Source organism: Hippopotamus amphibius, chromosome 1 (genome assembly GCF_030028045.1).
Source record: "Hippopotamus amphibius kiboko isolate mHipAmp2 chromosome 1, mHipAmp2.hap2, whole genome shotgun sequence".
In the NCBI taxonomy this organism is placed as follows: domain Eukaryota; kingdom Metazoa; phylum Chordata; class Mammalia; order Artiodactyla; family Hippopotamidae; genus Hippopotamus; species Hippopotamus amphibius.
In genome coordinates, this window is record NC_080186.1 from 100,747,266 (window position 1) to 100,763,267 (window position 16,002).

Genomic DNA, 16,002 nt, shown 5'->3' on the forward strand with positions numbered 1-16,002 from the left:
ACAAACCAAACTTCACATTATTACAAGCACTCAGATTAAAACACAGAATGTTACTACCACCTCAGAACAGCTGATTGTTTCCCCTTCCAGTCATTAGCCCTTCCTCCAAGGCCAACTACATTCTAATATTAGATGTACCTGTTTTTGTATTTTCTGTAATTATAATCATATTCTTTCTGTTTTGATGTTTTCCACTTAACATTATGTTTATGAGATTCATCCACATTGTTGCTTGAAGTTGCTTTATTTTTATTTGATATTTCATGGCGTGACTGTACCACAGCTTATTTATCTCTTGTAATGTTAATGGACATTTGGTTAGTTTCCAGAGTGGGCTTTTATGAATAGCATTGCTATAAAAATTTATTATCTGACAACTACGCATCTTGGTTGGGTAGACCCCTAGAAGTGAAGTTGCTGGGTTACAGGCTTATGCATAATACATTCCATGTTAACAGATACAGCCTGAGCTGTTTTCACTCTGATACAAAATGTGTGTGTGTTTTTTCCCACACCAGCCAATTCTCCAGTTCTCCAGACACCAACTAGGTGTCCTGCAATTTGATTCAATTCTGACACTGTAGTTAATGTAGCTAATATAGACTCCCACAGGTTAAGGGCTCAGTCCCACAAGGCTGCTTCCATTTTAGACACAGTCCTGGCTTGCCACTTGTACTACTGACCAACTGGCTATAAATTGGGGGTTCCCACAACCCCCTTCTCAGGTTTGATAATTTGATAGAATGACTCACAGAACTCAGGAAATTACTTCACTTGCTATCACCAGTTTATTATAGAGTATACAATTTGGGAATAGCCAAATGGAGAAAATGCATAGGGCACAAGGTATAGGAAAAGGGGCACAGAAGCTTCCATGCCTCTCTGGGAGTGCCACCCTCCCAGCACCTGCATATGTCTACCAACCCGGAAGCTCTCTGAACCTTGTTGTTTAGGGGTTTTGTGGAGGTTTCATTACATGGCATGATTTGTTAAATCATCGGCCATTGGTGATTAACTCAATCTTATTCCAAACTTCTAATCATGCCTTGGTCTTTCTGGCAACCAGCCACCATCCTGAAGCTATCATTCTGAAGCACCTCCTACCATCAGTTATTTCATTAGCATAAATTCAGGTAAGTTGAAAGGAGCTCATTATGAATAACAAAAGACTCTCCTATCACATCACTGGGGACAAAGACCAAATATTATACCAAAAGATGCCTCCTGTCAACCCTGTCATTCAGGAAATTACAAGGGTTTTAGAAGTTCTGTGTCAAGAACCAAGGACAAAGACCAAATATATATATATATATATCTCTTATTGTATCACACTGCCAATCATGCTTTTTCTTTTTTTAATTATTGTACCAATTTATATTCTGGCTATCAGTGAATGAGAGTTCTGCTTGCTGCACATTCTTGTCACCGCATGGTATTTTTCATCTTTTTGATTTTAGGCATTCTGGTGGTGTGGTGACCTTACTTTTTATTTCAAATGAACTTTTATTTTGCAATTAATTTTAGATCTATAGAAAAGTTACAAAGGTAATACAGAGAATCCCTTTATACTCTTCACCCAGTTTTCGCCATTGTTAACATCTTACATTATCATGTGCATTTGTCAAAACTAAGAATCATTCACTGGTACATTGCTATTAACTAAACTTCAGGACTTTATTTGGATTTCACAGTTTTCCTGTTAATGTCCTCTTTCTCTTCCAGAATCCAAATCAGGGTACCATATGGTATTTAATTGTCATGTCTTGATTGTAATTTTTAATGTAGGCATTTACAGCTATAAACTTCTCTCTAAGCACTGATTTCACTGTATCCCATAAGTCTGTTGTATTTTCCTTTTCATTCTTCTCAAAGTACTTTCTAATTTCCCTTGTGATTTACTTTTTGACCCATTGGTTATTTAGGAGTGTATTTGTATTACCAAATTTGTGATTTTGCTAAGTATCCATCTAGATGGTTTATAGTGTTGTTCAAGTATTATGTTTCCTTGCTGAACTTATGTCTGGTTGTTCTTTTCATTATTGAACGTGGGGGTGTGGAAGTCTTCTACTATTACTGTTGAATTATCTAATTTTCCCAGTTTTTGGTTCATGTATTTGGGGGCTATATTGTTAGCTACATATATACTTAATATCAGTTATCTTTTCTTGATGGATTTACTCTTTTACTTTTATAAAATGTTCTTTTTGTCTCTAGCGATCTTTTTTCTAAAGTCTATTTTATCTGATATTAGCTCTTTTTGTTTACTATTTACATGGTATATCTTTTACCATGCTTGTGTCTTTTGTGGACATCATATAGTTGAATCATGCTTTTTTCCATCATTCATTCTGACAATCTCTGCATTTTGATTGGAATGTTTAATTGACTTACATTTAATGTAATCATTAATAGCGTAGAACTTAGGTCCACCATTTTGTTCTTTGTTTTCTACATGTCTTATGTCTTTTTGTTCCTGTGTCTTTCCAGTAGTGTCTTAGTTTGTGTTAAATAGGTATTACCTAGTATACCACTTTAATCCTCTTTTTTTTTTTTTTTTACTATACGTTTGGAATAATTTTCTTAGTGATTAGCTAAAAAGTACAGTTAACACCTTAACTTAAAATTAGTTTGAATTAATGTCAGTGTAATTTCAATGGTATATAAAAACTTTGCCCTAATATATCTTTGTTCCTTCTTTCTCTTTTGTGCTATCATTGTCATACAAGTCATTTATTTATACATTTTAAGCCCATTGACACAGTGTTATTGCTTTATATATGTGTTTAAAATCAGATAGGGAAAAATGAGTTACAAACAAAAATATATTTATATTATCTTGTATAAATACCTATGTAGTGTCCTTTTTTTTTTTAAAGTAAGTGCAACTTTTTAAAATTTTTATTGATTTTATTTATTTGCTGCATTGGGTCTTTGTTGCTATGCGGGCTTTCTCTAGTTGTGGCGAGTGGGGGCTACTCTTCATTGTGGTGCATGGGCTTCTCATTGTGGTGGCTTCTCTTGTTGCAGAGCACAGGCTCTAGGTGTGCAGGCTTCAGTAGTTGTGGCACATGGGCTCAATAGTTGTGGCTTGCAGGCTCTAGAGCGCAGGCTTAGTAGTTGTGGCACACGGGCTTAGTTGGCTCTGTGGCATGTGGGATCTTTCTGGTCCAAGGATTGAACCTGTGTCCCCTGCATTGGCAGGTGGATTCCTAACCACTGCACCACCTAGGAAGCCCTGTAGTGTCCTTTTCTGGTGCTCTTTATTTCTTCATATGAATTTGAGTCTTGTGTTCTTTCATTTCAGCCTGAAGGACTCCCTTTAGTATTTCTTGTGGGGAAGATCTGCTAGTGACAGATTCTCTCAATTTTTGTTTATCTAGGAATATCTTAATTTCACTTTCATTTTTGAAGGACAGTTTTGCTGGATATAGAATTATTTGGTAACAGTTCCTTTTAGCATTTGGATATGTCAATCTTTTATGGACTCCCTGGTTTCCAATGAGAAATCAGCTGTTAATATTATTGAAGAGAACTTGTTTATGAAGAGTTGCTTATCTCTTGCTACTTTCAAGTTTCTCTTTGCTTTTTGACAGTTTGATTATGTTGTGTCTAGGTGTGGTTCTCTTTGATTTTATCTTTCTTGGAGCTTGTTGAGCTTCTTGGCTGTGTAGATTAATGTTTACATCAAACTTGGGAGGTTTTCAGCCATTATTTTTTCAAGTATTATTTTTGCCCTTTCTCTCTCTGCCCTCATTCTTTTTTAATTTTTAATTTTTATTTTTTGGGGAGCTGTGCCATGCAGCTTGCGTCTTAGTTGCCCAGCCAAGGATCAAACCCAGGCCCCCTGCAGTGGAAGTGCAGAGTCTTAACCAATGGACTGCCAAGAAATCCCCTCTGCTCTCATTCCCATTATGTGTATGTTGGTATGGTTGATGGGGTCCCACAAGTCTCTGAGGCTCTTTTCATTTTTCTTTTTTCTTCTTTCTGTTACTCAGACTGGATAATATCAGTTGAACTATCTTCAGGTTCATGGATTCTTTCCTCTACCTGCTCAAATCTGATGTTGAGCCCTTTTAGTGAATTTTTCATTTCAGTTATTGCACTTTTCAACTCCAGAATCTCTATTTTGTTCTTTTAAAAAATATTTTCTATCCATCTATTGATATTCCATTTGGTTTGACATTGTCTTTATGCTTTCCTTTAGTGCTTTGGACGTGGTATTCCTTAGCTCTTTGAACATATTTAAAATAGCTGATTTAGTCTTTGTCTAAGAAGTCTAATAACCAGGTTTCCTTAGGGATAGTTTCTATCAGTTGCTCCCTCACACATATATGGGCCATAATTTCTTATCTTTTGCACAGCTTATAATTTTTTTCTTGAAATCTAAACATTAAAAATAATGTGACAACTCTAGAAATCAGATTCTCCCTTCTCCTCAAGGTTTGTTGTTTCTGCTTGTCATAGTTTTTATTGTTTGTTTAGTGATTTTTCTAAGTTAATTTTGTAAAGTTTGTATTCTTTGAGTGCCACTAATGTCTCTACTAGTTAGCTTAATGTTCAGCTAGTGTTTTAATAGAGATTTTCTTAAATACCTAGATCAATAAATCTCACAATCTTTGCCAAAGGACTATAAGTTAGTGTTAGGGCATGCTTTCAACACTCAGCCAGACAGTAGAAAACTCTGCCTTAGCCTTCAGTTTCTGCATTTGCAGACCCTCGAGATGAGCCACAGGTAAGAGCTTAGGGCCTTCTTATGTCATTCCTGTACTTACTTACAGCCGTATCTGTGAGTATGGCTTTCTGTATTTCCAGGAATATATCAGAGTTTTTCAAAGCCCCTGTGGACATCTTATTTCCTAGCTATCCATTAAGGTTTTTGGTTAGTCTGTCATTCACACAACTGTTAACCATTGCCTCAGGGAGCTGCAAAGTTAAAACACTTGTCTGTAATTGTTTTTGACAAATGCTATTCCATACACACATCAAGGGGAGACTTTTTTGGGGTTTTTTTTTTTTTTTTTTTTTGGTTTTTTGTTTTGTTTTATTTTTTTAACTGACTGAGTTCTGAGTTGGGTCAAATACAAACAGTCCTGTAAATGAAATCATCCAAAGATCAATAGGCAGATCAAATAATGACAACTATTTGGGAATAAAACTTTGAAAGAGCTCCCAGTTCTATTTTGCTCTGTCCAGTGGCTGCCAGTCTGGACCAGGAATGTGGGCTGTTACCATTTAAGGGTAACAGAGCTAGAGAGCAGGGGATGAGATGAGGAAAAGTTAAGATACCACTAATTTTGCTTTTCTTACAGAGGTTCAGCCATTCTCCCCCCCCGCCCCCCTCCCCCCAAAAAAACCACTCTTCAGCTTGTGGCAAGCTTTTTCTTAATTTCCACAGTTCTAAACAAGCTGATTCTGACCACTTTTACCAGCATTTTTGTTGCTTTGTGGAAGAACAAATTTTTGGAGCTCCTTACTCTGCCATTTTTGCTGATATCAGCAACCTTACTTTTTAAAGATACTTTTTAAAAACTATAAAACTTACATATTACAGGATAATATGGAATACTAAACATTGGCTAATGGAATTACTTTATCAACAAAACATAAGCAAACTTATTTTCTCATAAATCAGTAAGGATTTTTATGGAATGAGAAAAACTCTCAGTTTTTTGGTCTTAATCATTGTTAGAAATACTAAAATCTCTCTTAAGATTGTTGACTGCTGAAGAGTGACTCTCTCTCTCTCTGTGTCCTTCTCTCCCACCTTCTCTGTCTCCTTCTCTCTCCCCCATTATTTTCTTCAAAAACTTCTGAATTAAATTCTTTTTTTTTTTTTTTTTTTATTATTTTATTTTATTTTTTTGGGGGTACACCAGGTTCAATCAACTGTTTTTATACACATATCCCCATATTCCCTCCCTTCCTTGACGCCCCCCCCCTCGATTCCCCCCCACCCTCCCTGCCCCAGTCCTCTAAGGCATCTTCCATCCTCGAGTTGGACTCCCTTTGTTATACAACAACTTCCCACTGACTATTTTACAGTTGGTAGTATATATATGTCTGTGCTACTCTCTCGCTTCTTCTCAGTTTCCCCTTCACCCCCCGCCCCCTCCCATACCTCGAGTTCTCTATCCAAAATTTCTGTTTCATATACATGCCAATAATAAGTTATTATTGATTGATTGCCATTATTGATAATATGTGTTTTATTTGATAGGATAATATATTGTTTTTCTTTTTGGATAGGCATATACTGTGAAGACACCAACGAAACTAAAAATCCAGCAAAGAGAAAACAAGAATGTACCCACTGAAAAAAGTAACAAAAAGAGAAAAATGGTCTTTGAGTTTGATATTAATTCGGATAGTTCAGAAACTACTGATCTTTTGGTAAAATTTTTATAAATAATCAGCATTTATTATTTGTTTATATTATTGTATTTCTACATTATTTCTTGATGTATATGTGTATGTGCATAGGATCTATTATTGCAGTACAAAAAATGGTAGAACTCTACTGTAACATGGAACCCTCTGCTTTTGTAGCATTTCAAGGAGGGTTAATAAATCTCCCTAAACTTCAGAAAACATGACATTTTGAAATACTTAATATAATGTAGTTGTCATATGAGATGACTAATCCTCTTGTTTTCCAGAAGAGTGTTTCCTTTTCCTTTTTTTTTTTTTTAAAGAAAGGCTAGGTGAATATCTTTAATCTTGCTGCAGCCAAATTCGTTATTCAAGATCCCTCTTGATTTTGTATATGATATATGTTATTTTGTTTTTATATCACTTATTGGTTTAAATTTATATCAAGGTATTGGTTGAAAACTGTAACATTTCTATGATTCTTAAAGAGTTAATATGTTAAAAATGGCATGTTTAAGGAGGATAGTTCCCCTAGCAGTTTGTATTACCAGTTATTCCCTACTGTGAGTATATTCACACATATCAGTATTTTCTAAAGGTATAATAATGATTTATTGAGACTAATTAAACTTATACTCATTTAATTTAAAACCAGATAAACCTCATTACACGAAATGGAGCAATTTACTAAAGATTCTTAATTACAAAATTCCAGTAGAAGCCATTGTTTCATTATTCCAACTCATAACTATGAGATCCTTTAAGCTTTCATACTGCTTTAGGCCCTCTACTTTCATTTGTTCTGGAATAATGAGTAGCTGAAGCCTTAAAATTATAATTATTGAAGTTAACTTATAGAAAATCCCTACTCTGGTAATTTTTTGTTTTATAGATAATGATTAGCATTTTAATTATTAAAAATGTGAACCAGGCACTATTCTAAAGACTTTACACAGATTACTTCAGTTATTTCTTAAAACAATCTCATGTTCTAGAAGTAGAGACAGGGTTATTATTCTCGTTTTACAGATGAGGAAACTGAGTCATACTGGTACTTTGCCCAAGATCACATAACTAGTAAGGCATGGAGCCAAAATTTGAATACCAACAGTCTAGCTCCATAGCCTATGTACATCACTGTACATAATAACTGCCAGTTCAAACTGAAGTCCAGATATTAAAAAAATGTAATGAGAATTAGTAGAAAGGGCATGAGCTCTGATATTAGATATCCCAGGCATGGAATTAATACTGTTTTTCTAGTAGTGTGAATTTAGGCTAGTGTCTTAGCTTATCTGAGATTTGGAATGACTCATGATTTCATTTCATTTCATTTTTAAAAGGAGCATCACAACTTTGTTACACAGTGAATATACTACAGTATTTCATTTATTATTTATTTTATATATTTATTACAGTTTACACTAGTCTAAGAAGACATTTCTCAATGGGCTTTATTGGTTATAATTATCACTTAAAATTTGTTATTTTTGTAATTTTCTTAGATGTTGCATTTAAATTTTGGTGAACATTCAAATTATTATAAAAAGTAAGATTTAAAAATATATCATTTAGAATGACCTTAGTGGAATAGGAAGTGCCAGGAACCCATTTCTCCACCTAGCCAACAATGGTACTGGCAGAAACTGTCTGGAGTAATTTATTTTGGAACTCTAGAGACTATTTGAATGCTTGCAACTTCCAGAGGGAAACTTGGCTGGTATGTTATGGTTAATTTTGGTCAATTTTAGCCTTAAAAGTGGTAGTGGCTACCTATCACCCAACCCATAGCCATATGGTAGGACCATGCTCATGTCTTGCTGGAGCCAGGGTGAACAAAAACGACCTTGTCCTCCAAAGATCAGGGTTCAGTGTTCTGATTGCTGATTGCTGCTTCTGATCACTGAGGTACAGGAACAGAGTCTGGCTGCTGTTGTTTCAACCCTCACTGGCTGAAGTGTCTTCCAGAGGTTTTAAACAAAGTGCACTTTCTCTCTTTTTTTTCCCCCTCTTTGGGGATCCAAATGTTCAATGATTAGAATATTCAAAATCAATCACATTTACAGGGCATTTAGAAAGCCATGCCTAGGGAAAGACACAGGCTTAGAAAAAAAAACAAACAAAAAGATCTCAAATTTTCACCACAGGCTTATCCAGTGCACAGAGACACTTTCAATAGTAAAACAAAAAGCAAAACAAATCTAAATAAATAAACAGCAAACCCTGGGGAAGGGGAGGAATCTGATTTGCAGATGTAAGAGTAAAGTGGCTAGTTTTAAACAACAATAATAAAAAAAAATCACAAGGCATGCAAATAAAAGAAAAGTATGGCCTATCAAAGGAACAAAACAATCAAAAATGTCCATGAAGAAGCTCAGATATTGAATTTAATACACTAAGACTTTGAAAACAACCATCTTAAAGATGTTCAAAGAGCTAAAGGAAGACATAGACAAAGGCAGAAAAATGTATGAATAAAATGAGAATACCAATAAAGAAATAGAAATTATGAAAGGAACCAAGAAGAAATCTTGGGATTGAAAGTACAGTAATTGAAATGAAAAGTGTATTAGAAGGATTCAAAAGTAGATATTAATAAGCAGAAGAAAGAATTGATAAACTTGAGGATAGAACAATAAACTATTGAGTATAAGCACAGAAGAAAAGAATAAAGAAAAGTGAACAGAGTCTCAGAGACTTGTAGGATACTATCAAAAGATCAATATATGAATTTTGGGTGTTCGAGAAGGAGAAGTGAGAAAGGGGAAGAAAGAATATTTGAAGAAATGGCTGAAAACTTCTCCAATTTTGATGAAGTAAATGAATCTACAAATCTGAGAAGCTCAATGAATTCTAAGTGGATAAATTGAAATAGACTCACATCAAAACACATTATAATCAAACTGTTGAAAGACAAAGAGAATCTTGAAAGCAGCAAGAGAGAATCAACTTATCACGTACAGCTTACCCTCAATAAGATTATCAGCTGATTTCTCATTAGAAACCTTGGAAGCCAGAAGACAGTAGGTTTACATATTCAAAGTGCTGGAAGAAAAACATTGTCAACTAAGAATTTGCTATCTGGCAAAACTGTCCTTCAGAAATGAAGGAGAGGACTTCTTAGGTGACGCAGTGGTAAAGAATCTGCCTGCCAATGCAGGGGACGTGGGTTTGAGCCCTGCCCTGGGAAGATCCCACATGCCACGGAGCAACTAAGCCCGTGCGCCACAACTATTGAGCCTGTGCTCTAGAGCCCATGAGCCACAACTACTGAGACCATGTGCTGCAACTGTTGAAGCCCATGTGCCTAGGACCTGTGCTCCACAACAAGAGAAGCCACTACAGTGAGGAGCCTGCGCACCACAGTGAAGAGTAGCCCCCGCTCGCAGCAACTAGAGAAAGCCTGTGTGTAGCAACAAAGACCCAACGCAGCCAATAAATAAATTAAATAAAGAAATAAATGTTTAAAAAAATGAAGGAGAAATTAAAATATTCCCAGATAAACAAAAGCTGAGGGAGTTGGCGCTATACTTTCTCTTTGAGAAATGTTGAAGGGAGTTGTGTTGGTTGAAATGAAAGGATGCTTGACAGTAACTCAAAGCCATGTGAAGAAATAAAAGATCTCTGATAAAGTTAAATACATGAAAAGCTGAAATGATTGTAATTTTGGTTTCTAACTTCACTTTCTATTCTCTATATAATTTAAAAGACAAATGCTTAATTAATTATGTTGTTGGGCACACAATATGTAAAGATGTAATTTTTGACATTGGTAACAGAAAATGGAGCTGTATAAGAGCAGTTTGTGTAGGCTATTGAAGTGAAGTTGGTATAAATGCAAATTAGATTAGTCTCATATTTGGTTTTAAATGTAATCCCCATGGTAACCACAAATATTATCTATAGAATATACACGAAAGGAAATGGGAAGGGAATCAAAACATTTTACTACTGAAAAAAATCACCTAAACACAAAAGAAGATAGTAATGGAGGAAATGAGACAAAACAAAACAAAGCACGTATAAAGCATATAGAAAATGAATGTCAAAAAAGGCAAAAGTTAGTCTTTCCTTATTAGTAATTATTTAAATGTAAATGTAAATACAATTAAATGTAAATACAGGTAAATGTAAATGTAAATACACTCCAATAAACAAAAAGAGATTCATGTTAACTTCAAATTGGCTAAATGTGAAAGGATGGAAAAAGATATGCAAATAGTAATATGCAAAAAAGAGGTGGGATGCCTATACTAATATCTGACAAAATAGACTTTAAATCAAAAAGTACAAGAAACAAATAAGGACATTATATATTAATAAAAGGTTCAATACAGCAGGAAGTTATGACAGTTTTAGTCATTTACACACCTAATAACAAACCCTTAAAATATATGAAGGAAAACTTTATAGAACTGAAGAGAGAAATAGACAATTACACGTTGATAGTTGGGTACTTCAATACCCCACCTTCAATAATGGATAAAACAGCTAGACAGAAGATAAGTAAGGAAATAGAGGACTGGGAAAACACAAACCAAATAGATTTAATAGCCATGTAGAGAACACTCAATCCAACAAAAGAATATGCATCCTTCTTAAGTACACATGGACATTCTCCAGGATGGGCCATATAGGTCCCAAAGCAAGTCTCAATAGATTTAAAAAGATAGGCATCATATAAAGTATATTCTCTGAATACCAAGAGATGAAGTTAGAAATCAATAAGGAAAGGAAAATTAGAAAATTCACAAATTTGTGGAAATTAACATGCTTCTAACCAACCAATGGATCGGAGGAGAAGTCACAAGGGAAATTTGAGTTAAAGATGAATGAAAATGAAAACACAATACACCAAAATTTATGTGAGACAGAGAAAACTGTGCTGTAAGGGAAATGTACAGCTGTCAGTTCCTACATTGAAAAAGAAAGAAATCTATAAACTAACTTTATACCCTAAGGAACTGGAAAAAAAAAGATCAAACTAAACCCAAAGCTGAGAGAGGAAGGAAATAATGAGGTTAAAGTGGAGATAAACAACTTAGAGAAAACAACAGAGAAAATCAGTGAAACCAAAATTTGCTTCTTTGAAAAAATCAAATTGACAAACCTTTAGCTAGACTGACAAAGAAAAGCAAATATCTGAGAAATATAATTAGAGATATTATTACCAAGCTTTTGGAAATAGAAAGAGAAAACTATAAATAATTATATGCCAACAAATTAGATAACCTAGAAGAAATAAACAAATGGAAAAACTACTTGAAATACACAAATTACCTAAACCTGCTCAAGAAGAAACAGAAAACCTCATGAGACCAATAGCAAGTTTGAGTTAGTAATCTAAAACTCCCAACAAAGAAAAGTCCTGGACCAGATAGCTTTATTGATGAATTCTACCAAATATTTAAAGACTTAACACCAACCCTTCTCAAAGTCTTCCAAAAATTGAAGGGAGGACACTTTGTAACTCATTCAATGAGGCCAGCATTACCCTGATACCAAAGCCAGATAAAGACATCACAAGAAAGGAAAATTGTAGGCCATTATTCTTTCTGAATGTAGATGCAGAAATCCTCAACAAAATATTAGCAAATCAAATCCAACAGCATAGTAAGAGGATCATTCACCATGACGAAATGAGATTTATCCAAGAAATGCCAGAGTGGATCAATATAAGAAAATCAATGTAATACACCACATTAGTAGAATAAAGGGAAAAAATCCATATGATCATCTCAATTGATATAGAAAAGGCATTTGATGAAATCCAACATCCTTTCATGATAAAAATCATAAAGCTAGGACAGAGGGAAAATTCCTCAACATGATAAAGGGTATGGATGAAAACCAAAGCTATCTTCATACTCAGTGGTGAAAGACTGAAAGCTTTCCCCCTAAGAATAAGAATAAGACAAGGATGTCCACTTTCAACATTGTTAGTCCGCATTGTACTGGAAGTTCTAGCCATGGCTTTTAGCTATTAGACAAATACAAAAAACGAAGAAAAATGAAAGGCATGCTAATGAAGAAAAGGAGGTAAAACTGTCTCTAATTTGCAGGTGACATGATCGTGTCTATACATGGAAAATCACAAAGACTAAACAAGAAAGCTTCCATACGTAATAAATAAACTCAGCAGTTTGAAGGGTGTAAGATTAATATATGAAAATTGGTTGTTTCTATATACCAGCAATGAATAATCCAAAAAGGAAATTAAGAAAACAACTCTCTTTACTATACCATTAAGAATAATTATATACGTAAGAACAAATTAGCCAAGAAAGTAAAATACTCATACACTAAAAATTACAAAACACTGCTGAAAGACTTAAAAAAATGAAAAAAAATTTTGTGTTCATGGATAGGAAGACTTAATGTTGTTAAGAAGAACTACCAAAAGCAGTCTACATATTCAACATGTTCCCTATCAAATTTCCAACAGAATTTTTGACAGAAATGGAAAATTCAATACATGTATGCAGAATTGCAAAGGGCCTCAGATAGCTAAAACAATCTTGGAAAAGAAAGATAACATTGGAGGACTCAAAGTTCCTGACTTTGAAACTTATTACAATGCTAGTAATTGAAACAGTACAGTATCGACATAAAGACAAACATATATACACCAATGTAATAAAAAACAGAGCCCAGAAATAAATCTTCACGTATATAGTCAATTGATTTTTGGCAAGAGTGCCAAGATCATTCAATGGGGAAAGGACAGTTTTTTTGACAAATGGTACTGGTAAAACTGGATATCCACATGCAAAAGAATGAAGTTGGACTCTTACCTTACACCATATACAAAAATTGATTCAGAATGAATCAAAGACCTAAACATAAGGACTAAAACTATGAAACTCTTAGAAGAACGTGCATATGATGACACCAGAGCACAGGCAAAAAAAAAAAAAAAGAAAAAATAGATAAATTGGACTTCATCAAAATTAAGAACTTAAATGCATCAAAGGACTCTATTAAGAAAGTGAAAAGACAAGTTAAAGGTTGGGAGAAAATATTTGCAAATCATATATCTGACAGGAGATTTATAACCAGAATACATAAGGAACTCCTATAACTCAGTGACAAAAAACAAGCCAGTTTAAAAATGGACGGAGGACTTGACCAGACATTTCTCCAAAGGAGATATACAAATGGCTTTATAATAAGCACATAAAAGATGAATGCTACAGAGTTATAAGGACAGACAAGTTTTTATTGTTTTAAATTAGGTTAATTTATTATTATGTAGGCAGTCATTAGTGAACATTCAGTTACCATGTACTAACCAAAATTTTAATGATAGTTTATAGTATGATTTTTAAAATAATTTCTCTTTTCTAAGCTAGTCAGTTGGTATGTACTTGTTCTGATTGTATCTGAAAAGTCAGCTGTTAGTGACAGTGAATTCTGCTGCAATCTTAGAATTCATGAAAATAGTTGAATATTTTCATCCATGAAGCTTCTGAAATTTGTGTCAAATGTGACTTTAAGCAGTAGGAAATGATAATGTGAACTGCTTGCTTACCTGACTAAATTTATGTAGCATATTCATTAAGAACATGGATTATGGAGCCAGCCTGCCTAGATTTGAATCCTGGCTTCACCTCTTACTGGCTATATAGTCTTGGACAAGTTACTTAATATTTGTGTCTCAGTTCTTCACCTTTAAAATGGGGATAATAATAGTATACATATGTCATAAAAATGTTGTGGGGATCAAAACTAATTAAAATATGCAAAGTGCTTAAAACAGTGCTTGACATAAAGAAAATAGTAAATTATTGTTAGCTATTATTAGGGAAAATATTCATAAATTGATAATTGACATTTATAATATTTATAGGATTATAAATGCTTATTATAAGGCCTAAGTGTATTTGAATAAGTAGGTTAGGGAGAAGGGGCAGGGAAAATGATAGTGTAAAGACTCTGAAACTGAAATAGAAGTCAATACAAAAACACTATTCATACAAATCTTATATTCCACATAACCTTTTAGGTATATAGTTAATAGAATCAAAATCTAGGCCCTTGTTTGGCAGATTGAGGATTTATATTGTCGTCTCCTTTCTTCAGTCTTCTTTATTTTTTTCCCTCTTCTGTTCCCCTCTCTCCTCTTTTTTTTCTCCCTCCTGTACTCCTCCATCTCCTTCTCATATGTGGGGTGTATATTTAATATTTAATAATATAATATTAATGGTGGCAGCCTCCAAATTATATTTTTATATTTTTCTTTAAGAGCATGGTTTCAGAGGAAGAGACATTGAAAAAACTATACAAGAATAATAATCCACCAATTCCTCATCTTTGTGTCAGAACACCAAAAAAGGTAGCTTTAAAATTTTATTTCAGAAAGCAAATTTCAAAAGCTAGATTTAATTTTTTTTTAGTTAAACATATTATAATTTTACTTATTTTCTATTCAGACTCCTTCGTCTCTAACAACCCCTGGATCTACACTGAAGTTTGGAGCTATGAGGAAAATGCAAGAGGACCGTTGGGCTGTGATTGCTAAAATGGATAGGAAACAAAAACTAAAGGAAGCAGAAAAGCTGTTTGTTTAATTTCAGAAAATCAGTGTGATTAAGAAGCCTAATAGCATCAAATTTATAGTTAATTTTTTTATTCTTATTTTCTAAAGAGCCAAACATTTTCTGAAATTGAGACTTTTTTGATATTTTCATAAGTAATTTGTTTCTTTATATTTTAATATTTCAGCCTAAATGGGAAATAACCACATGTTACTTAAAAACTTGTAATTCTGTTCAGGTACTTAGATGATTATATTTTGGTTTTACCTCTTCTTGTATTCATGAAGACTGTTTTAGCTAAGTTTTCACACTTGTAAAAGTTGTCCATTGAACACTAGGTACACATGATTGAGATTTACTATTTATTCTTTACTATTAAAATACTTTGGATGCAAATAAATACTTCTTATTGATTATTTGAGTTCATCTGAACAGCTAATCATTATATTTTTGCTCATATTTATTTTTAAAATCTTGAGGTCATTTTAGTTGTTTCATCGTTTTGAAGCAGCATTGATTTATCTATTTATAAAATTGACAGATGGCTTTAAGTTGCAGGAAAAAAAGGCTCTACCAGTATGACTTCCTAAAATACTTCATTTATTCAACATTCATTTGGCAAATATTTATTGAGTATCTGCTAAGAATTAAGCACAGTTCTAGATACTGGGGATATAGGAATGAATGAAACAGAAAAATAAGCCCTCTCTTCTTCTAGAGCTTACATTTTAATGGGGAAAATAGACAATAAATAAAATATGTAAGCAAAACACATAGTAGGGACTTCCCGGGTGGTACAGTGGTTAAGAATCTGCCTGCAAATGCAAGGGACGTGGGTTCGATCCCTGGTCTGGGAAGATCCCACGTGCCGTGGAGCAACTAAGCCAGCCCGTGCGCCACAGCTACTGAGCCTGCACTCTAGAGCCCATGAGCCACAACTGTTGAGCCCATGTGCCACAACTACTGAAGCCCACATGCCTAGAGCCAGGCCTTGACAATGAGAGAAGCCACTGCGATGAGAAGCCTGCTCACCACAATGAAGAGTAGCCCCCACTCGCCACAACTAAAGAAAGCCTGTGTGCAGCAACGAAAACCC

At 34.2% G+C, this 16,002-nt stretch overlaps 1 protein-coding gene across 2 annotated transcripts in view; it reads left to right on the forward strand.

Annotated features, from left to right (window-relative positions):
* Positions 1 to 15,105, forward strand: part of SYCP1 (synaptonemal complex protein 1) — a 141,642-nt gene extending 126,537 nt beyond the window's left edge. For both annotated transcript variants that reach the window (XM_057747262.1, XM_057747268.1), the window contains 3 exons: positions 6,247 to 6,390; positions 14,615 to 14,704; positions 14,802 to 15,105. In XM_057747262.1, the coding sequence (XP_057603245.1) occupies positions 6,247 to 6,390; positions 14,615 to 14,704; positions 14,802 to 14,939 (372 nt within the window). In that variant the 3' untranslated portion in view covers positions 14,940 to 15,105. The remainder of the gene's footprint in view (positions 1 to 6,246; positions 6,391 to 14,614; positions 14,705 to 14,801) is intronic.
* The last annotated feature ends 897 nt before the right edge of the window (positions 15,106 to 16,002 follow it).